Below are 24,570 nucleotides of genomic sequence, written 5' to 3'. Positions count from 1 at the left end.
CACACACACACACACACACACACACACACACACACACACACACACACACACACACGTACACACAATGATGCACGCAAACACACAGACAGACACAAACACATACAAACGACCACACAAACACACAAATTTGATATATTATAACCAACGAAATGCTTGTTTTCATAAATATATATATATATATATATTCTGAATGGCAGATCATTATCCACCGTTATCCAAAGTTGATCATGGGCAAATATGAAGGACTGTGAACTTATTTTTAGGCATCCACTTTTTGCTTAACACAACAATGATTAAATGGCCACATTGTTCTCAGGCACGGGTTAAGTAACAGATAAGCAAGTTAACCTGGCAGGAGATTGACAGCTGTGTATGCTGCATGCGTTTCTGTTAGACCGGCACAACGCGAGGTTATCATGTCATGTTATCATGTTATCATGTTATCATCAGAGTATCAACTAGGATTTTTCTTCAGAATAGCTCTATTTCTTTATCTTAGAAAAACCTGTGTTAACTTGAAAATATATGATGATATGGAATATCAAAAACAATTCCAAAATCATTTTTTTTGCTGATGTTGAAATAATGAAATTATGTGACAAAACAGGTGCTTTGAAAGTCATTACATTATACGTTTTTGGCTCAGTCCTGATCGAAGCGACCCGGGTTTGATTCCAGCCCATGGTCTTTTGCTGCATGTCCTCCTATCTATCTCCCATACTTTCCTTAATATCTCACTCTATAATAAAGCATACAAATAAATATACTTATTAAGGAAATTCAGAAAATTGAAATGAATGCGTAAATTGAATAATAGATCACTGTAATACAATAAATCGGCAATACCACTAAAATGTTAAGAGAATGTCCCATAAAGAAGTTATTCAGAGCTAAGCTTAGAGCAGGTGTGGGCCTGACAGCAGCCATAAAAGGAACCTGCCAGAGGGCATAGGGGCGAAACCTGTTTAAACAGAGGCATCGTTATGCCTACGGCAATGACCAGCCCTTATTCATCTGGAGTCTCTCAAGCTGTCGCACGAAGATCCACACATGCAAATGTCAACTTGTACAAAGTGTAAACGTGCATGCTTACATGCAAGCAGGAAAGCACAAAATGTACACATTATCTTCAACAGGAGTCTCAGAACTGGAAGCAGAAATGGGAATGGGCCAAATCATCTGTGTGGGTCTGGATCCGAACACCTTACGGGACCCATTGTCGAGAGTGACAGGTCTATCAATTGTTAAAAAATAAATAACGTTAAAGTTCCCAAAATAGTTCTGAATGTTGAATCCCAGAATGTTGGAGTGGTCGAGAAAACTGGTGCTCGGAATGTCGGAGGCCAGAGTCATCTCTGTGATTTGGGTTGGCAATCCGGGATTGGTTGAAGCACAATTACTTCACCCAACGTTGTTTGCTTATGTACCTCACTTTTCCGATCAACGCTTATTACATTATAATAGTAGATCATATCCAGACCTGATTTGGTTTTTGTTATTTGCATGAGAAAATATGTACCTGTCCTCCTGAAGGTGTGATAATGATTGTAGTAATTACGGCCACATTAGTTGCAAGTTGCAAAGGATGTTAAATCATGTTGGTGGATGATGGCTTCACGGCCTTAAACAGTTCTCCAAAATGATTTTATTCCCTGTATCTTTATTCTTTTGTGTGCATTTGCATACCCATGTCTATGGGCCAATTTATTTTTAATGTCTGCCTTCACTCCATGATGATCTGCCGCATGTCCTATCAAATAAATCCAATGTCAGGCGGAAGAGTCTTCGCAGTGCCAGTGCATTCCTCAGCTTCCCCCTCCAGTGATTAGGTATTTATTTATCTTATCTTGTATCATCTTGTGTTATCTTAACTATTAAAGACTATACAACAACATTTCCCTCTTTCTTGCCACAGGTGCCACTACATAGCGAACCCCGACAAACTGAACACATCACAATTGAATACTAAGAGCTGAACTTAATAAAACTGAATTCATCCAACCAACGATATTTTACTAAATGTAGACAGTAGAACTTAACTTATGAACTGAAACGGTAGAACTTAACTTATGGAACGAAACATTTTGAACTGAAACGGTAAAACTTAACTAATGGAACCAAAAATGTTGAACTGATACTGTAGAACTGAACATATGGAACCAAACATTTTGAGCTGAAATGGTAGAACCTAACTTATGGAACCAAAAATTTTGAACGCAAACTGTAGAACCGAACAATGCAACAAAACATTTTAACTGAAACGGTAGAACTTAACATATGAGAACGTTGGGGTTACGTGGTAACCCTGGTTCTCTAGTGGAGAGATGGTCTCGATACGATAGAGAACCAAACATTTTGAACTGGAACAGTAGAACTTCTGAATGTTTTTGTAGTGAAGCTATAGACGTTGGCAGGGAGCGGGCTGTGTGAAAGCTTGAGCGGTAGTCTGAGTTGGCGTGCACACAACACACGGGACAAAGCCATGACAGATGATAATTATTCCATTAAAAGGTGTTTATTCTTGCTGAAGGTGCCACAGGAACTTGGCACGCACGGAGCATCCGACTGAGTGTACTTTATGTAACACTAAGTAAATACGGTCTGAAGATGTGTTGATGTGGATTTGGATGTGACTTAAAATAGTTTTTTCTCCAATCATTCAAATAATTTAATTCCATGTGTACATCATCCTTTGTGTCTTTCTATGTCTCTCAGTGCTCTGTGTTCCACCTCCCCTTGCCTTCATGCAGCGGCGCTTCTACTTGAGGACCCCTGCGGCCTCACCCGGATCTCCAAAGGAGAGCCTATCTCTGGAAAAAGTTGTTGATAATCAAGCTCTATTTTTTATGCTTTTTAATACACTCTGGAACTTGATTTGTCTTAAACATTGAAGAATGTAAATGTTTATCTCAAAAAGTTATTAAAATATATAAATAAAAAGTTGTTTAAAAGTATTAGTAGGCTGTATTTGTTAGTAAGTATTATTAGTATTGAGTAGAAACAAAATACTTCTACACTGCTAGTATTAAACATGACATGCTATGGTAGCCAACCAAAAACTGTTAAATGTATTGATCTTAAACATTAGTTTATTGGAATATATCATATTCACTACCCCATGCACACACACACACACACACACACACACACACACACACACACGCACACGCACACGCACACACACACACACACACACACACACACACACACACATAATCTTCTGATAAAGGCTATCCAGTGTTGTGCAATTACAAACCCTTTAACCAGCGCTTGCTCACTCTCTCTCTCTCTCTCTCTCTCTCTCTCTCGCTCTCTCTCTCTCTCTCTCTCTCTCTCTCTCTCTCTCTCTCTCTCTCTCTCTCTCTCGCTCCTTCTCCCTCTCTCTCTCTCTCTCTCTCTCTCTCTCCCTCTCTCCCTCTCTCTCTCTCTCTCTCTCTCTCTCTCTCTCTCTCTCTCTCTCTCTCTCTCTCTCTCTCTCTCTCTCTCTCTCTCTCTCTCTATATTTCTCTCCCTCTCACGTTCACATAAAATGCCTGCGTGCCAAGTAATATGAATTCGAATTCGTGCTTCATAAAACATTGTAGGGTTTCGACTCAGATGCCTTGGCTTTACAAGGCTACTGCTGTCATGCCTTCATTCCTACTTATTTTTTCGTTGTTCTTGCCCTACTTTGATTTCCCTATTGCCTCATTCAATGGCGCCAGTTTCTCATTTCCTGTCGCCTCATTCTTTCAAATTATTATCCACCAGATCTATTCACCTTTTCATCTCACCAATTATTATTAATTATAATGTTGACAACAGCACACCATTCTGTTGGGTGGTTAGCTTGGGACATGGCCAATGCAATATACACGCCCCCACAGTACCCAACAAATATAGAAATTAAGATGGCACCCATGTGTAGCAAATTAAGTTTTGTCATAAACCAAAGTGGCAAGCCACCAACTGCACTCTAAATAACATACGTGTTAGGATACACTTACTCACTCCTCAAACACGATCACAATGCACTCACGCACTAGAGTACTTTCACATGTCCACTTGAAAAATAGTCTGCTTGGATTTTGAATGATTTAAGTAGTAAATGTGCAAGTTGCTCAAAGAAAGTTGGTCAGTGACGTTGGAGTATCGAAGACATAAGGCAAGCAAAATAGCACACCTATTTTCAAAAATACACAATTATCCTCATGTGTATTTGAGGATAGTGAAATTGGTTGATGAGTAAACGCTCTACTTCATTCTACCATTTATTCAGGCTAAAAGAAAATGACAACTTTGTTGGAAAGAGAAGAGGTTTACCTTATTCATTTTTACTTATTAATTCATGTCATCCAAATGACATAAAGATCAAGGGTCGCGACAAGCAAAAACACTTCTAATAAACGTCATTCAAACAGTGCAGGGATCCCAGAGGGACTTGTCCTGTCAACTCCTACACCGAGAGGACTAACCTCCCCATCGCGCCCTGAAATTCTTCAACCACAAAAGAGTGCCTGGGAAGGTATTCAATTCTAATGTCTGACAAATAATAACACGTAGAGGTATTGTGCGTGTGTGCAGATGAGGCCGTTAACCTCAAGGCAATGTTTAGACGTTGGTGAGGGAGATGAAATTGAACTAGTTTGGATGTTATGTTGCCTGATTTTAAACACATGATATTGTTATTCTTAACAGCGCTGGGAGTCTTGTTTTTTTGGTTGCTGTTTTAAAGCTGAAATCAAATGTCTTATCTCACTGCTTTTACTTTGTTACGTTTGCATGTTGTGTGTTGAGCGATGATTATTGCCTCTTGGAATGTGACGTGCATAAGGAACATTTCTCCATGAGGTTGGGTGAGATTGTGCACACATAGGTGACCAGCCCATCCTCCTTCATGTTGGCCTTTTTCCGCACAGAGTGAATACACATATATATGTATATACTAGAGCTGTCAGTTAAACACGTTATTAACGGCGTTAACGCAAACCAATTTGAACGATTTTTAATTATTATTATTATTATTTTTATTTTATTTTTTAATTATTATTATTTTTTAAATACATTTTTTTTTTTATTTTTTTTTTTATTTGGGCTCAAAACAAAGTAGCAGTAGCCTGACTGCTATGTTCAAGGCATATATTTGTATGTTCATCGTTTAATTGCATTATAGGCTTTTTTTTTGTACCGTCCTGTTTTGATCAGTATATGCCAATGTTGTTATCAATAAAAAAACATTTATACAAGGCAAGCCGATGCACTTTTCCATGTTGATAAGAGCATTAAAATAAGAAAAATTAATGGGACAAAGAATTCAAGGGATATTTAGCATAGAATTTTTTTTACGATTAATCGTGAGTTAACGATGGCATTAATGCGATTAATCTTGATTAAATATTTTAATCGCTTGTCAGCCCTAGTATATACATATATATATATATATATGCATATATATTTATATTTGCATATTCTTTTAGGCCTGTTATGGACAGGAGAGTGAAGAAAAGAAAAGTGTGCCCGAGAAATACATTGATGGTATGAAGCATGTAGCAACAGTACGATGCATACAGTTAGCAACCCAGTGGGTTCAGAACGATTCTATTCTATTTGTATTTTAACATAATTTTGAAAAATAAAACTGTTGTCTGTGGTTGAAAAGTTACTAGTCAGAAGACGATCCGTGGCCTGTGATGTCATTGAACTGTAGTTTTACAGGCAGGTTGCAGGGTTTAAGAAAACATCAAACTGACTAAACATCATCGAGTAGGTACGTCTAAAAATAAAAAGAGCAGGGAATGCAGCGGTGGACACACCCTGTTAAAGTGTGAACTATAGCCGGGGGTTGACTAGAAAATGTACTTTAGTACACTCATCAAGGTTTTGCTCTTGGTATAAGTAAATCATGGATACAGTAGAGGCATTTTAATGCTGTAGTTGATGATTGTCAAATATTATTTCGAAGTTATGGTTTAGGTTGGCGGATACATTTTTTATGGTCCTGTCCATAGAATTTTGATGAACATACTTACATCTATATCTGCAACAACATATATATACGTTTATATAAGTATAGCTTGCATGTACCTCTTCTTAGAGGGGAGTTGGGCACAAGTTTTGCTCGTATAAAAATTACAAACTGCCGAAGTTTCACGATACGCTAAACCGTCAGCATATTTTGAGACTCTGTCAAAAAGAGGCCATCTAATGAAGCCTATACGTCTATAGGGGAAAACCGCCTGTCGCTGAACATTTCTCTTTCCTTTCATAATGCAAAAAGGTGGGGTCTTTATCAGCATCATTATATAACTCTGCAGCTTAACTCACCTCCAGCATGTTTTTGACATTCACTGAAACCGTAGATGCAATCCAAAGATGCATGTACAAACACGCCTGACAGGTTAATAGTGGGACCGGCTGAAGCAGGTTTCCAAGGTGTGGCTTTGTGCCCCAGGACAGGTAGAGGAAGGGAGGAATGTTGAAAGTGAGGCCAACACCAACTCAATGACAGCGGTTTACTAAGCTACCAAGCATTTAATCATAAATCTTCTCAAAAAAGTGTGAAATTCCGCCAAATGTTCAATCCAAGTAGGCTACGATAACACCTCTTGCACCACATGGTGGAGAGAGAAACAAACTGCCTCTTCTAGATGACTGACCCCAGAAAGCATCGTTACATGTTTTACATTCAGATTGCCCATGTTTATTCTGATGCATGACATCGGTGACAATCCTGTACATCATTGTTCTCATTTCAGTTTTCGGTGAATATAGTAAACACTAGCGCAGATTTGGACAATGCTTGACAGGCCATCAACCCCAAAGAACAAGACATAATGTTCTTAAAGTACTTATATACCAAGGGGCCCATATAGGCTAGAGAGGCAAAATCAGTCATCAGCTTTATTGGCCCAGTCTGTAAACACATACATGAATTTGACACCGTTTTCTTTCTATGCTTTCAATGCAGTCATACAGAATATAGATATAGATACAAAGATTAAACATATAAAAAAAACAATGAAGTTTGTTGCAATGATGAAGAGTCTTGAGATGCTGGAATACATATGGGATGTTTAACAGGTAACTTTATATGCATGAAGTAGGTGGACATGACAGGTGCGTGCATGTTTACAATATACTGCATATACAGCGGGCTTTGGTTCATATTGGACAATGATGATATGGTCAAAACTGTGTTTAAACTACGAAATGTATAATGGAATAAATATAATGAATGGCCAAATAATTAATGAGGTCCCAGGTAATATATAGCATTGTATTTTTTTTTATTGTGCTGAATTGTACTTGCCTGCAACTTTTGAAGACATGAGTGTCTAATATATATATTTTGGGGATATTTCTGTGTGTAGTACTCAGGTGGGGATGGGGACTTTGTCCATTAGAAGGTTAAAAACATGTCATCACCCATGTCCCCACCATTACACAGCACAAATGTCTTGATGGGTTGATAATTCAAATATTATTATGACTCAGTTTTTTATTAAATATGTACTCAACAGTCATTATCATATCTGGATGACCAGTACAGTTGGTTCATTAAAAATCCTTCTTGTGCGATGAGCACAAAGATAGCCTCCTGAATTCCCCCTCGAGCTAGACAGGGACGTGGGAACATGCTTTCAGCAAAGAACTGATCAATAACGCCAATCTTCTCAAGACTCTAACTCAAAAAAACTTTTTTAATTTATACTACAAAGGATTAGGTTCGTCAACCTTTAATGGATAATCAGGGTGTTTCCAACTATTGGGTTCTGCATGCAAGCTTTATGTTTCATTTTAACACAGTGGTTTGACACTCCTTCAGCATTGGAATTTCATCTCATTGTCATTACTGTTTACTCAAGATGAGGCCAGGCGTTAAAGTCGCTTTAGTGGGCAAGGGGATTTGTTAGTCAAACAATGACTTTACCCTTAAAACCAGTTGTACCTCTGTCACAGTTAGATAAACCAGGACAATTCCAATCATCAACCTAGGTTACTACTACAAAATATACATACTATAAAAGGCAACGCGATAATACTGACCTCCAATACATTCCTACAATCTCTATTCTGTCAATATTTCACAAGAACCCTGGAAGGTAAATAAATCGGTGGATGCATGGTTGGTTATGATTTATTGTACTGTCATGCCCACACCCACATTCTGTGTGTCAAGATCTTCATGGGGTCCATAGGTCCATTTGCCTCCTCCCATATTTGGAATGATTTTGCTCCCTCTCACTGCCTGCCTCCCCCTCTTTGCCTCTTTTCCTCCTTTCCTCCATTCCAACACTCTATATAAAACACAGCTCATTCAGCAGATCTTCACTTTCTCCTCTACCGCTGACAGAGAAACACTGCCTCCGGCATCACTGAAACCACCACAACAACATGGCCTTTTACTCCAGCAGCAGCTCCATGAGGAGCTCACAAGGTGGAAGCCGGCTATCAGGCTCAGGCATGGGCTCAGTTATGGGCTCAGGCATGGGCATGGGAGCTATGAGTGTGTACGGGGGTGCAGGGGGCTCGGGCTCTCGTATCTCCAGCTCCAGTGCATCCAGGTCCTTCTCATCCGGTGGCGGTGGCGGCGGCGGTGGTTTCGGTGCCGGTGGCGGGTTCAACATGTCTGAAAGCATTGATTTGTCTACCAACGAGAAGGCCACCATGCAGAACCTGAACGACCGCCTGGCCACCTACCTGGCCAAGGTGCGCAGCCTGGAGTTGGCCAATTCTGACCTGGAGCTGAAGATCCGCCAGCTTCTGGATAGCAAGACTTCGCCAGCGGCCAGAGACTACGCTGCCTTCCAGCTCACCATCGCTGATCTCCAGGGCAAGGTAATTGCCTGACAGCATGTTATCTTCTTCAATACATGGCCTTTCCTTTACACATGACTCATGATGCTTTGTTTACCCGACCAATTCACAGATAAGTTATGAAACCGGTTTTATTAGAATGTCGACAGGTGGAAGTGGAATTGCTTACTTACTATAGTAATCTGTCATCTAACATTCATAAATACTTTAAAAATGTAAGCAGATGTCAGAGACAAGTTGGACCGATAAATCCTCGCATCATAAGAAAGCCACCATTTTTTCCCTCCAGATCCAGGATGCCATCTGTGGCAACAGCAGAGTCTACCTGTCCATTGACAATGCCAAGCTGGCTGCTGACGACTTCAGAGTCAAGTAAGTACTTCTCTTTGATCATAAAGTATATCCAACCATTTAGTATATTTCAAAGCAAAAGTATTGCAAAGCAAAAGTATTGCAAGTAAAAATAAAGAATGGTCTGCTCTGCAGGTATGAAAATGAGCTGGCTATGCGCCAGTCCGTCGAAGCAGACATCGCTGGGCTCAGAAGGGTTCTGGATGAGCTGACTATGGTCAGAACCGATCTGGAGATGCAGATTGAGGGCCTGAGAGAGGAACTGATTTTCCTCAAGAAGAACCACGAGGAGGTTAGTGACATCCTCCTCCTGGCGCCAAAACCCAGTGCTAGTTTTGACGTAGCCAACTTTAACCGTGACAGATATCAGAAAACCATTTGGAGAACATTTGACTAATTTAACTTCCTTGCACTTCAAGAAAAATTCAAATGTTATCTCTTTCATTCTGTTTTTATTTTAATCACTTTCCCTGCTCATGCAAACATCAAACCGATATATTACAAGTGAGGCGAGGACAGGGGCAATGATGCATCCTTTGGATTTGTGTTTTTGTCCCTCCTCTAGGAGCTCCTGCTTGCGCGCACCCAGATGAGTGGACAGGTCAACGTAGAGGTGGATGCTGCCCCCCAGGTGGACCTCAGCAAGATCATTGCTGAAGTGAGGGAACACTACGAGACCGCGTCCGCCAAGAGCCAAAAAGAACTGGAGGCATGGTTCCAGACTAAGGTAGGCAAAACATTTGCGCTTATATGAAAATGTATGAACCTTTACACTGAATTTCTTCGACTTTTACTCCTAGATACACAACAAGACATGATGATTGATAAACGCATGACTCAAAACTTTTCTTTCCCCCCCCCTGAAATAGTCGGAGAATCTCAAAACGGAAGTCGTAGTCAGCACACAGACTCTCAATACATCCAGGTCTGAGATGACGGAGGTCAAGAGAACTCTGCAGAGCCTTGAGATCGAACTGCAGTCACAGCTCAGCATGGTAAACCAAACATTAAACCAATCATCTGATCCGTATAATATCACTGATGACCTGATTGATTTAACTGCACCTGATCCAAAGTCAAGACTATTGTTATCACTGAGCAACCTGACCGATTGCTTTGGCTGATTTGTGTCCATGTGCAGAAATCGTCGCTGGAGGGCTCCTTGGCAGAGATCTCGAACCGCTACTCCATGTCTCTGGCTGGCTACCAGAACCAGGTGACCAACATGGAGGAGCAGCTGGTGCAGCTCAGAGCCGATCTGGGCCGACAGGGACAGGAGTACCAGATGCTGCTGGACATCAAGACCAGACTGGAGATGGAGATCGCTGAGTACAGAAGGCTGTTGGACGGGGATATGTCTTCCAGGTGAGGGGGACCATTTCACATTTTTGAGAGAGACTCTGATGACTGTACGTACGTGCTGTGACATTCAGGGAAGGAGAATATGACATTAACACAAAACCTCAACCTGTGTTTATACATAAATTGTGTTTCTCCTATCCTCAGCATGATTTCCAAAAGCAGCTCAAGCAACACAAGCAGCTCAACAAGCACAGTAACAACAAAGGTGGTGACCATCATTGAAGAGGTGGTGGATGGCGTCGTGGTCAGCAGCGAAACTTGCTAGAAACCATGATAAAGCCAGCCAGAAGTGCTCTCAACACTCACAAACCATAACCTGATTCTATTTGTCTATCAGGCTTAACCCCTGACCAACATCATAGACCAACGGAAAAGCAAAATAAAGTGTTGAAACTTACCTGGTGTCCCTTGATTTTTTTCTTAAAACATGAGAAAAGTGCTGTCTTTACTTTACCCTGTTGGAATTTTGATGCCTTGCTCGAGAATATGGAAGCAGGGCTCATATTAGTTGACATTGGGAACTGACCTTTGGGTCAAGGACAACTGCCCTAAAGAATCATTTGCAATTCCAGTATAAATAACTGTTATGTAGCATGGTTGCCACAATAAAGTTGATAAGGCTTCGTTGCCATTGCCTGCACAACGGGACACTCGGAAGATTTAGGCCTGAGGCTCAATGGATAGACAACAATTTACCGTTAACATAAATAGATTTCTTGGTAGGTTTTGTGGAATATGACTTCCAACTTCCAAGTAAAACTGGTAGTTTGAATGACAAAATAAGATAGTCAGCTACGTGTTTGCAGGTTGAATAGTTCTTGGATGGAAAACAATATCCTATGGTCAAACGTTTTGGGGGGTCACAACCACTCACAACATGCATTATTAGTATTGAATTATATTGGAATGTCAAATAACTAATGTAATACATTTTTGGGGCATTCAATATTGAATTGGTGCATAATATGACAGCTAACCTATACCTATAATCTGCAAGCTCATGTTTTATTTGCTCTGGCATATCTGCTGGGCCCCACCCATTCAGACATATTCTGCATTCAGCCATGTTAAGGTTGGATAGCTGCTGGACCCAAGAGCAGAATACAGACAGGACTGGGGTTGGAGTAATGAACAGGTTTATTTGGAGCAGACCAGGGGTGAGGCAGGGGGCAGGTTGGAGAGTGGGGAGCATCAGGCTGGAGGGAGTGAGGCCGGCAGGCTGGAGGTGTTGACCCACAAAACAAAAAGGCAAAAGGAAACAACAGGAGAATAAACGACTAGTAATATGAATACTGGAGCCATGTATGAATAACTACCACTGAAGTTTGATGCACGATCTGGCAACGACAGCAGGGAAAACAGGTGCATTTGAAGGGGAGTTGATGAGCTGATGCAGGCCAGGTGTGAAGTGAACAGTTGAGTTTAGCAGGCAGAGCACGGAGACAAACATGGGGTGTGGCCGGCACATGGGGAGAACACACAGCAGAAGAGCTGTGGCTATGACAAACCATTTTGCACTCAACAGAATATCTAAACACATGTTGTCGGTGCACATCAGGCAGTTCATTCACTCTTGACCTGACTTGGTTATCAAAAACCCTATTAAATGAAAGGGGAGTAGTCAGCCACCTAGGGACATGATGAACGTGGCTGGGCTACATCTAGTGCTGTGCCTTTGCTGTGGGTCATTTTGGTTCTACTCATTAGCTAAAGGCATTTTTCCGGTTTTTGGATAACCCTTAAATAATGCAAAATAATTCAGCAGAGTTGTCAGATGTGTGATAATTCGTATTGGAACAATCATTTGGTATCAATAATATTAAACTCCCGTAATGTGACTTGGTATAGAAGTGTGGTCAATGGCTTACTTAAAGAAATGTTTCCATCTCTATGCACAAAAAAAGATTTTAAAACAACCAATTTAAAAGAAGTGCGCATTTAAACACAACACACATAAACAGGCCATGTGATTGGCGCTCAAGTAACAAAATATGTGAGAAACACTGAGTTACCCTGTACATACATCTTTTAAATTTGACAGAACATGGCAGCAAACACCACACGTAATAAGTGCATAACAGCAGTTACAAACACATTAGAATCCAATATGCACAGAGAGAATCAGAAACACATGAGCATGTATATGTAATTAAGTGTAAAGCTGACCTCCCAGCTTCGGAGAACACAAATGGGGCCAGTGCATGCTCAGGGGAATCAACTATAGCAGCATCAGGTTCCAGAACAGAGTCCCTGGCCGTGTTAATAATGAACGAGCTAGCGGGGTTCCCAGGGCTGGCAGCATCCCTCTGCAATGTGGAAGGTGGGTGCCAAATTATAGTTCACATGCAGGTTGTAGCACCTTACCCTGTCTTAATTAAAGGTCAAGAGGTTCATGCCAAAATGGGCTATAAATCTGATATGTGACTCCTTCCTCGTCGATCCTGTGCATTCGTTGATTTACCAAATAAGGCCCCCTCCAGTGGGGAGCTGGTTTATGACAGCTCTCTTTGGTATTGTTTATTTAGACACATATCCCCGACCTACTAAGGCAGGGGTGTCCAAACTTTTTTCAAAGGGGGCCATATTTGAAAAATGTAAATACCTCGAGGGCCGAATGCCTCTCCCGTCATATCTTTGGATATAACCCTACAGTCACATACAAATTAATTGCATTTCATCATTTTAATTTAACGAGGGTTAGGGTTAGGGTTAGGATTAGTCTGCAATAGACTTCAATTTGACGATAACAAATGCTAGAAGAAAAAAAGACTTCACAACTTGTATATCACACACAAGGAACAAGTATTGAGGAATAGCTGTCCAAGTTCATTTGAGAAGACATGTATGATTTCATGACTACTTTTTGACCATACCAAATTCACATAAACTGTATTACAACAATTGCAGTCAAATAAAAATATTGTCTTTTCTTCAATTTCATTAACTCAGAACAATAGGAAACTACCAACAATTTGACCATAAAAAATGCACGTGCAAAAAAATACAATAGGTCTCTAACAATTACCAGATGACACCAACAAGCGAGAAGTGAGAAATACACTGTAAACCCGAACTTGTTGTTTCAACTTAAAAATTTGAGCGTCCATGCTGCCTTGAAATTGTAGGTCAAGACAACTAAGACAATAAGTTAACTTAAATAGATATTGCTATTTGACTCAACTCCATCTTCAGTCCATATTACTTGAAACCGTTAGGTGACATTACTTAACCTTGAGTCAATACTACATAAATTCAATAGTTGATTAAACTTAAATAGCATTATAAGTAACATACATTTTTTTGTTGATGCAACTGCAAAACTAGTGAGTTGTAGGCCTACTTACATTTATGAACTGATTGAATATAAACTGCAATCAAGATTACTTAAATGTATAAGTTGATTTAACTGATATACTAGTGAGTTACTTACATTTATTAACTGATGAAAATAAAGCCCAATCAAGATAACATTTAAATGTATGAGTTGAATGTAGGAATACGTCCATGAAATTGCTACACACTAAAGAATTGACGCTGGCTTGTGCTTATGATATGGGACTGGCATATGAAATGACTAAACAAAATGCACAGCAGTGGTCACACAAGTCGTTCAAGGCTAAAGGTACGAACACACCAAACGCGTATCCCGCGTACGACGCGTATAAAATCGGCAATTTTCCATAGGGAACCATTGGTTTACGCGCGTATGAGCTGCGTACACGCGTTACATGCGCTAAAGCAACATTTTACCCGTGTTAGCCGCGTATATTTACGCGCGTATATTTACGCGCGTATATATACGCGCATACATATACGTGCGTACATATACGCGCGTACGCGAGGAGTTCAAAAAAATGAACTTTTTACGCTCATACGCATGACGATTAGCCGCGTTGCCCAATCAGCGTTGAGCTTGACCCGACGTCACTGGCAGAGAGTAGTGAGCTTGGACAGAAGCATACGGCCGACATCTTTCTTTATTCTGTGTGGAAATAGTAACATAGTTACGCCATTAAATGCTTTTATGGAAACATTTTTAGCGAGAAATGTGCATTTTACTTTCATAATGTTCGCTCGGTGAATGTGAAGGATGTTTGGTTTGATAGTTATGACGGAGAGGGAACGCTCCGTTCACTTGCATGGACAGAGTCTCTGGTTACTAAGCAACCTCAACGTCTTGGCGGACTATATATCTGCTGATCAACACTACGAATGCTGGAAACACACCAGACACACCATGTGAAGTTATTTAACCCGATTATTGTTATTTATATCCGAGATTATTTAATCTAACCCGATCCAAACTCTATCACCCAAACACGGCGGCGTTTGGGTTTCCTACCTCGGACTCCAGCGCAGCCACGGCCGACAACTTTCTTTATTCTGTGTGGAAATAGTAACATAGTTACGCCATTAAATGCTTTAATGGAAACATTTTTAGCGAGAAATGTGCATTTTACTTTCATAATGTTCGCTCAGTGAATGTGAAGGATGTTTGGTTTGATAGTTATGACGAAGAGGGAACGCTCCGTTCACTTGCATGGACAGAGTCTCTGGTTACTAAGCAACCTCAACGTCTTGGCGGACTATATATCTGCTGATCAACACTACGAATGCTGGAAACACACCAGACACACCATGTGAAGTTATTTAACCCGATTATTGTTATTTATATCCGAGATTATTTAATCTAACCCGATCTAAACTCTATCACCCAAACACGGCGGCGTTTGGGTTTCCTACCTCGGACTCAAGCGCAGCCACGGCCGACAAATTTCTTTATTCTGGGTGGAAATAGTAACATAGTTACGCCATTAAATGCGTTTATGGAAACATTTTAAGCGAGAAATGTGCATTTTATTTTCGTAATGTTCGCTCGGTGAATGTGAAGGATGTTTGGTTTGATAGTTATGACGAAGAGGGAACGCTCCGTTCACTTGCATGGACATGGACTCATCTAGGCGCGTAGGAGCGTAGGCGCGTAGCTGCGTAGGACCATTTTTGACACAAAATGGTCAAGCAACATTTTAGCTGCGTTACGCGCGTAAATCTTTACGCGGGTACGCGTTTGGTGTGTTCGTACCTTTACGCACTTAGGGACGCAGTCGAAGCCCAGTTAAACAAAATGGAGGCTGATGGGGTTATTACACCTGTTAATTTCAGTGAATGGGCTGCACCCACTGTAAACATCCCAAAAGTAGATCATACAGTGAGAATCTGTAGGGACTATAAAGTGTCTATTAACCCCTAGCTTGAAGTAGATCAGTACCCCATACTAAAACCGCAGGATTTGTTTGCAAAACTATCAGGAGGTGAACGATTCACAAAGCTTGGTTTATCATAAGCATACCAACAAGTAGAGCTAGAATAGAGTTCTAAACAGTACTTGACCATAAACACACACAAAGGGCTGTACCAAGTAAACAGGCTGCCCTATGGTGTGGCCAGTGCACCTGCAATATTCCAAAAGCTAATGGATCAAGTTCTGCAGGGCATAGATGGTGTAATCTGTTATTTAGATGACATATTGATCATAGGCCAGGACTCAGAATCACACAGGAAAAACCTGGAAGAAGTGCTGAAAAGACTAAAAAACCACTACCTCAGGGTTAACAAAAATAAATGTGCCTTCTTTCAGCACAGTGTATCATATTTGGGACATGTCATTGATGCAGAGGGAATTCACCCAATGCAAGAAAAATGTGAAGCTATTGCTAAGGCAGCCGTTCCCACAACTACCACTGAGCTTAAGTCTTTCTTATCACTGCTGAGTTATTATGGAAAGTTCATTCCAAACCTTTCTACCATAGTAGGTAGAAAGGTTTGGATGACAGGGTTACTGCAGAAAGATGTAAAGTGGGAGTGGTCAGCATCACGCCAGAAGGCATTTGAGGAAATTTAAAAAACAGCTTATGTCTAACAGAGTCCTTGTTCACTACAACTCAGACCTGCCACTCATACTAGCTTGTGATGCTTCACCAGTAGGGGTAGGTGCAGTGATCTCACACAAAATGCCAGACGGCAGTGAAAAACCAGTAGCTTTTGCGTCTCGGATGCTTACCAGCGCTGAGAAAAACTATTCACAGATAAAAAAAGAAGCACTTGGCCTGGTTTTTGGAGTACTGACATTTCATGAATACTTGTATGGTCGTAAGTTTACACTGATAACAGACCATAAGCCATTACTGAAGATCTTGGGTCCAAAAACAGGGGTACCTCCCTTAGCTGCAGCTAGGATGCAGAGATGGTCCTTGAATTTAGCTGCTTATACCTATGAGATACAGTACAAACGATCTGAAGATCATGGAAATGCGGACGCATTATCAAGACTACCAATAACAGACGACAGTTTTCCCACACCAAACCCAGTATTCAGAGTGTCTTATTTAGACAGTCTGCCTTTAAAAGATATTGCACAGGAAACTAAGAGACCCTGTACTAGCTAAAGTAAAGCAACATATTTTGTCAGGTTGGCCAAAGTATGTTCCAGATGAGGCTTTAAAACCATATGCAAAACGCAAGTTGGACCTTACTGTTGAAGAGGGCTGTGTACATTTGGGTTTTCGGGTGGTCATACCAGAAAAGCTGCAAAGCAGGTTATTGCCAGAGTTACATGACAGCCACTGGGGCATGGTGAGAATGAAGTCTCTCTCCAGAAGCTTATTTTGGTGGCCTACACTTGATGAGGATATTGAAAATGAGGTAAATCAGTGTGACATATGTAAGCAGCGGCGTAGCATGCCTGCCACAGCACCTGTGCATACATGGAGAGGGGCCTCAGGTCCATGGGAGAGAATACACCTTGATTTTGCAGAAGTCAAAAAGGAAATGTTTCTTGTGGTTATGGATGCATATGCTCGCTGGCCTGAAATAATACACAAGCAAACCATTACAGCCAGCAAAACTATTGAAGCATAAAGAAACCTTTTTGCAGCATATGGTTTACCAAAAGAGTTGGTGTCAGATAATGGACCGCAATTTACTTCAGGTGAATTTGAGACATTGCTTAAAATGAATGCTGTTAAGCACATTAAAACTCCAGCTTATCATCCAGCCTCAAACGGATTGGCTGAAAGACTGGTCCAAAACTTTAAAAGGTTGTTAGCCAAGAACAGAGCAGTGGGTGGCATGACGTTGCAGCATTGTATCGCTAACTTCTAATATGGCTACAGGAACATGCCACATACAACAACTAAGAAAAAAACAGCAGAGCTGTTTCTTAAAAGAAAGTTCCGGACTAGACTTTCGATAGTGAAACCAGAAGTTTCTCCATCGTTCCACACATGTAGTTTTCCAAAACAGTCAGAGATAAAAAGGAAAGTTAGATCTTTCTCTATGGGTCAGGCTGTGCTTGTTAAAAACTACGGGGGAGGAGAGAAGTGGTTGGATGGTGTAATAACTGATGTTTTGGGTCCTGTAGCTTACTTGGTGTCTGTACATGGGATATGTGTAAAAAGACATGTAAATCAGATGCTGGATGCAAAGAAAAATAATGCCATTCCAGAAAAGACTATGAGTAACACTGAAGGAAACTGGGATTACCACATTGATCCTGGAGATGACATGAGTGACATTGACACTGTTCCTGCTGTCTGTGATCAGATGCATGAGAACCACCGAAGCTCAAGGGAGACTGAACGAGCTCGCGAAAACACTTCAAGTCCAGGATGCACGGAGCGCCCTAAAAGGAATGTGCGCCCTCCTCAGCGTTTGGACTTGTAAAAAGAAAGAGACTTTTAAAAGAAAAGTCATGTTATAGAAATGCATTATTATTTGTACACAGGGGAAGTTGTTTTAAATACCCGGTAGGCGTGTACATTTATTTGCTTTGGTATTTTTTGTACCAGGATAGTTGTTGTTCAAAATAAGGGTACAAAAGAAAAAAAAGAAAATGTTAAGTTTAAAGCTACAGGGGAGGAGCTGTGGTGTTTGAATGGAAAACATGTTATATCCTGTTATGCCTGTAGGGGGCGCGGTAGAATCTAACTAGCTGTGTAACCATGTGGCCAGAAGAAGCCACTCTGTAAGAGGAACAGACATGTTCATGTTGCTGTATGCCTGCTATTAAAGTAGCCACGTTTCTATGCATATTCCTATCTGTCGTTTTTCATCATAAGTATCCACACAGTCTGTAGAGACTAATGTTGTTTTTGGCGTCCTGTTTTAATTTTAGTTTTAGTCTAGTCTTTACGTCAAGCTGTAATTTTAGTTTTTATTAGTTTTAGTCACGTTCATACTCTTTTCAGTCTAGTCAAGTTTCAGTCGACTAAAAGTCTGAACATTTTAGTCAGAATTATCCATGACTATTTTAGTCTAGTTTTAGTTAAAGCAAATTGTATTAGTCACTTTTTTGTAATGCAATTCTATTTAACTCAGTCAATATAGGCTACCTACCTAGTAGTGACATTGACAAAACCAACATTTTATTTTTGCCAAACCCATTTCACAATTCAAACAAGTAGAAACGGAAGACACTCTGATATGAATTTACAACTTATTTATTTTACCAACGAACCGTCCACATTAGAACGGCAAATTCCAACAATGAAAAGGATACTTTTCAAAAAAGATCGCTGAGGTGGATAAATATGAAAACGCTGGGTTCGCGTTGTAGTGTGGTCATGATAGGCGGAGGCTTTCAGATACTATGGCGTTTGGTTGCTATGACACTGCCATGACACTGCCACAAGCTTGCGCTCATCTAAAAAAAAAATGGCAGGTGAAATGGAAATTATGATTTCTCTGTGCAATGTACTATGTATCTTCAGTTACAAGTTGTACGTTTTTATATTTACCCGGAATAGTGTGGACAGGGTTTTCATTAACGCTACCACCACCGCTGCGTCTTGTGAATCTAAATACTGCCGCGACGAGCTGGGATTCAGGAAGTAACGTAACCTGATACAGCCCCAGAAATAAATAAAAAAAAGCAATTTTTCTGTTTTGTAAAACACATTTAGTCTCGTTTTTATTCGTCAACAATATTGCATTATGAATTTAATTATAGTTATTGGCACATGACCAGCATTAACGTTGCGTCTCGTCTCGTTTTCCTCACATGATAAAGGGTCGTTGACGACGATATTTCGTCATAATTTTCGTTGACAAAAGCAACACTAGTAGAGACACAACAACCCTCAACGTGACAGTGGTGGCTTTTTGGTCAGGCATGTCAAAGAGATTAATGAACTTGGTGAAATAGTCCTTGATGACTAAAGCATTTCGGCTGGTTTAGAAAATCGTAGAAACTGTACTGAGACTCTAACTGTCATTAAGGTCTTTACAAATACAACTTGACTTCAAAAAGTTGGTGCTTTCAATAAATATTTGTTTTCTTCATTTAATGGTGACAACCATTTTTTATTTGGGTTGTGACTCGCATTCAATGATTTTCCACAAAATACAATCATTTTATGCAATTTAACTTCTGTGTGCCTGCAGGCATGAACACGCACAGGCACGCACACACACACACACACACACACACACACACACACACACACACACACACACACACACACACACACACACACACACACACACACACACACACACACACACACACACACAGGTGCAGATGGACACTAACACACACACACGCTGACACGTTGTCAGTACGCAAGGCAAGGCAATGCAATCACTCAACGGCATAGTTTCCAAAAGATACCTTGACCAAGTACAGAGTAGCTAAGGTAATCAGAACATTTTCAAATTCAAGACCAATTTGTGCTTCATGCAACCACTGTTAAGCTTTTGTTCTTTGAAGCCTTTCTTGTCCTCTCTTTGCCTGAAAGACAACACTGCTCCATTGTGGTCTCACACTAAGACAACCATAGTCTGTTGGCAGAATTACGCATCTCCTTTCAAACCGGTATTGAGACAAGTAGAGACTAGACGTATGGAATCCATACATGAAACAAAAGTGTTTGTGTGTGTGTGTGTGTGTGTGTGTGTGTGTGTGTGTGTGTGTGTGTGTGTGTGTGTGCGTGTGCGTGTGCGTGTGTGTGTGTGTGTGTATGTAATTTGTGTCTTGGCCAATTTACTCTGACATTTGGGACGGGTAAATGGACATAAGAAGGCCCCATACATTTTTTTCAGAAGGAATGCTAGAAGATTCTGAGGCCATTAAAGATACATAAACCTCAGCTTACCACATATTTTAAATAGCGCCTGTTCCTTGGATATACGTAACATTCCACCTCTTGGGGACGTAAGTGTTGTGTGTGTGTGAGTAAAGAAGTGTGAAAGACTGTGTGTGTGTGTGTGTGTATGTGTGTGTGTGTGTGTGTATTTGTGTATGTTTGTGTGTCTGTGTTGATGCAGAAAGTTTTGCATTTTTGGAAGCGCATGTCAGCGCTTGTGTGTGTGTCCAAATTTCAAACATTTGCCCACAGGGCTGGGGGTTGGGCAGGTGTTTTCGTGGCATAAAAGGAGCGATGTCCAACCACTTGACACCGGTTCTCTTCTCCTCTCAGAGCAGACAGACCCTCACACAGCAGCCATGACTTCCTCCTTCTCTCGTTCTTACGGTGGATCCGGCGGCAGCCGCCTGGGCTCCATGCGGGCCGGAAGCGTGTACGGTGGCGCCGGAGGCAGCGGGGTCCGCATCTCCAGCACCAACGCCTCCAGGTCCTTCGGGGCCGCCGGGGCCAGCTCTGGCTTTGCATCTGGTGGATCAGGCTTCCAGCTGTCGGACGCCCTGGACATCAACGAATCTAAGAAGGCCACCATGCAGAACCTGAACGACCGCCTGGGCAGCTACCTGGAGAAGGTGCGCACCCTGGAGAGGGCCAACGCCGATCTGGAGGCAAAGATCCACCAGTTCTTGTTGAACAAGACCTCGGTGGAGACTCATGACTGCACCGCCCACAAGGCCACCATCAGGCTCCTTCAGGAGCAGGTGAGACCACTTCAAGCCTGACATCACGAGTACATACAGTTGTAATACCGTGTGAGCTTTTTTTAACTACATTGTATTAAGATGAAAGCAATAAGGTCATCGTTAGATGAAGTTAATTCAAATGATGGGCAATCCCATGTCTGTGTCTCAATTAATGTGTGATGTTTGATGATGTCTTGTCAAACAAAGACCTAATCTATGACAGAAAGACCAGGTGAGACATTTGAGGCTGTTTTCTTCGAGGAAGCAGGCCAAGCACAGCTCTGTATTCCGCATGTGTGTATAGCCACGCCCTAAAGTATTCCCTGGGGCAAACTGAACTAGTTTGACGGAACAGAAAACAGTGCAAACTTGAACTTACTTTACATAAATATTAAGTAAATAATTTGAGCAATTAAAAAGTGGATAAGATAATTCAATATTGAACAAATAAATGTTGTTCCTCATTACAGATAATTGATGCAACCCGCTCAAGAGGAGCAGTCATTCTGGCTATTGACAATGCTACGCTTGCCGCAGAAGACTTCAGGGTTAAGTCAGTACATCAGCAGAAGCAACACTGAATGTTATACATATCATTAAATTATTATTAATATAACTTTTTTTTGATATAATAATATAATTTGAGTAATATTTCAAAAAAGTTTGTACAAAACTGTTGTACTTTGGTTTTGATTGCAGGTATGACAATGAGCTCAACATGCGTCAAAGTGTGGAGGCAGACATTGCCGGACTCAAGAGGCTCTATGACGAGCTGACCATGAGCAGAGCTGACCTAGAGATGCAGGTTGAAGGGCTGAGGGAGGAGCTTATTCAAATCAAGAGAAACCACGAAGAGGTAAGGGGCTGTGAACATGTATTTCAGAGAGGACTATGTGGCCATGCAGACAATGGTCAAAAATTAAGTAATCAATGACCAAAATCACATCATTTCATCACTTCATGTTACATGACGATGACCACTCCCTTGAAAAATATAAAATAGCACCTGTCGGCACAAACACATCGAGGTGTTTTACGACAGAATGATTGCTTCCACCAGGACCACTAACATGGCTAGGAATGGCATTCAATCATTGGATGAGACTTTTGACCCAAGCTGCCCTTTCTTTCTACAGGACCTTCTACTTGCACGTTCCAGTATTGGAGGTCAGGTGAACGTGGAAGTGGACGCCGCACCACAGGAGGATATGTCTGTCACCCTGGCAACAATGAGGGAGCACTATGAGGCCGTTGCCAACAAGAACCGCAAGGCACTGGAAGTCTGGTTCCAAGCCAAGGTAGACCTACCTTCCCTTACCTAATACTGAATCCAATATGAAATGGATATGATTTTGTGTTTATTCTTTGTGGTTTTCGTTTTCAGTCAGAGGAGCTGAACAAAGAAGTTTCTGTCAGCACTGAAACACTCCAAAGCTCTCGTTCTGAGATCACCGAGGTCAAACGCACCCTACAGAGCCTGGAGATTGAGCTCCAGTCCCAATTAAGCATGGTGGGTTCCCAAGTTCCATTTTTATGTTGATTCAGTCTCAATTCACCCTGATTCCTCCTTGAATAGTGAAGCCAATGGAATTTTTCATCAATACACTTTCTCCTTGGTTGTGTTCTACAGAAAGCATCTCTTGAAGGCACCTTGGGAGATACACAGGGCAGGTATGGCAACATGCTGGCAGGCTACCAGAGACAGGTGACGGCTCTGGAGGAACAGCTGGGAGACCTGAGGGCCGGCCTGGCTAACCAGAGAGAACAGTACCAGATGCTGCTGGACATCAAGACCAGGCTTGAGCTGGAGATCGCTGAGTACAGGAGGCTGATGGACGGAGAGCTGTCTGATTCTACTTCTTCTACTACTACTAGAACTTATACTACTACTACTATTGTTCAATAAATCGTACACTTACTTGTGCCTAAACTATGTACCGTTCACAGAAATCTGAAAAATAAAACTTTTCTGAGGAACTGACATGAGACTTAATTTCTTTGGTCATTTGCTTTTCATTGAGTTTTCATTTACAAAACATAAACAAAGGTGGATTTCGAGTTAAGCGTCCGACCGTAGTAATTTCACGGATTCCTGTGAGACCATGTTGCAACCGTACGTTGCCATTCTTTATCATGGTTACTTTTGTCTTTCTAAAGCCATTTCCTAGTGATAGCATTTTTGCATGCCACCAACAAAACCCGAAACAGGTATTTATCACACTTTGTTACAAAAAGCTCTTCCAAATCTCCCAGGCACAATATTTTTTGTAATTTAAATAGATTTTCCTCTTAAAGACTGTCACCAATACGCCCTGGACACTTCTCCAAAATGGAGCCACAGAGGCACAATTCCAGAAAATGTGAAAGTTATTGGCCAATGCATGTCCACAGGACCTCCACCATGTGGTCTGATTAGAATATTTACTCTTTTACACCGGAGTAACATCGGTGAGCTTGTTGTTACAGATTGCTGTCTACAGATCCTTTCCCATTCTTCCAGTGTAATTGTGAAACCTCCCTCTGCTTCCAACCTTATTTAAATATGCATATGATGGTATTTTTTAGTTTCTAGGCAGCAAGTCAGTTTTGTTCCCGATGGGTGTTGGCCTCTGCCAGGGCTGTGCTTTGTCACCAATCCTGTTTGTGATATTCACAGACCGGATATCGAGGCGTAGTCGTGGTGGGGAAGGGTTGCAGTTCGTTTGTCTGAGGATCTCATTACTGCTTTTTGCAGACGATGTGGTCTTGATGGCATCATCGGCCTGTGACCTTCAGCACTCACTGGATCAGCTCGCAGACGGGTGTGAAGCGGCTGGGATGAGGATCAGCACCGCTAAATCTGAGGTCATGACTCTCAGCAGGAAACCAGTAGATTGCATACTCCGGGTAGTATATTAGTCCTTAGCCCAAGGAGTACCTCGGGGTCTTGTTCGCGACTGAGGGTACAATGGAGCGTGAGATTGGCAGGAGAATTGGAGCAGCGGGGGCGGTATTGCGTTCGCTTTACTGCACCATTGTGACGAAAAGAGAGCTGAGCGGCAAGGCAAAGATCTCAATCTACCGGTCGATCTTCGTTCCTACCCTCACCTATGGTCATGAAGGATGGGTTATGACCGAAAGGACGAGATTACGGGTATAAGCGGCTGAGATGAGTTTTCTCAGGAGGGTGGCTGGCGTAT

At 41.4% G+C, this 24,570-nt stretch overlaps 2 protein-coding genes across 2 annotated transcripts; both read left to right on the top strand.

The window, feature by feature from the left end:
• Positions 1–8,257: 8,257 nt before the first annotated feature.
• LOC115534848 (keratin, type I cytoskeletal 13) lies at positions 8,258–10,906 on the top strand. The gene is made up of 7 exons (XM_030346131.1): positions 8,258–8,817; positions 9,086–9,168; positions 9,283–9,439; positions 9,713–9,874; positions 10,017–10,142; positions 10,289–10,512; positions 10,654–10,906. The coding sequence occupies exons 1-7, from the start codon at positions 8,374–8,376 to the stop codon at positions 10,772–10,774; spliced, it is 1,317 nt and encodes a 438-aa protein (XP_030201991.1). The 5' UTR covers positions 8,258–8,373; the 3' UTR covers positions 10,775–10,906.
• A 7,603-nt stretch (positions 10,907–18,509) lies between these two features.
• Positions 18,510–23,372, top strand: LOC115533329 (keratin, type I cytoskeletal 50 kDa). Its single transcript, XM_030343805.1, has 7 exons — positions 18,510–18,532; positions 20,833–21,409; positions 21,862–21,944; positions 22,091–22,247; positions 22,528–22,689; positions 22,776–22,901; positions 23,022–23,372. The coding sequence occupies exons 1-7, from the start codon at positions 18,510–18,512 to the stop codon at positions 23,295–23,297; spliced, it is 1,404 nt and encodes a 467-aa protein (XP_030199665.1). The 3' UTR covers positions 23,298–23,372.
• The last annotated feature ends 1,198 nt before the right edge of the window (positions 23,373–24,570 follow it).

This window comes from Gadus morhua, chromosome 2, assembly GCF_902167405.1.
Source record: "Gadus morhua chromosome 2, gadMor3.0, whole genome shotgun sequence".
Classification (NCBI taxonomy): Eukaryota; Metazoa; Chordata; class Actinopteri; order Gadiformes; family Gadidae; genus Gadus; species Gadus morhua.
The sequence above is the reverse complement of the archived record's forward strand: the minus strand, read 5'-3'. Positions and strand labels throughout refer to the sequence as shown.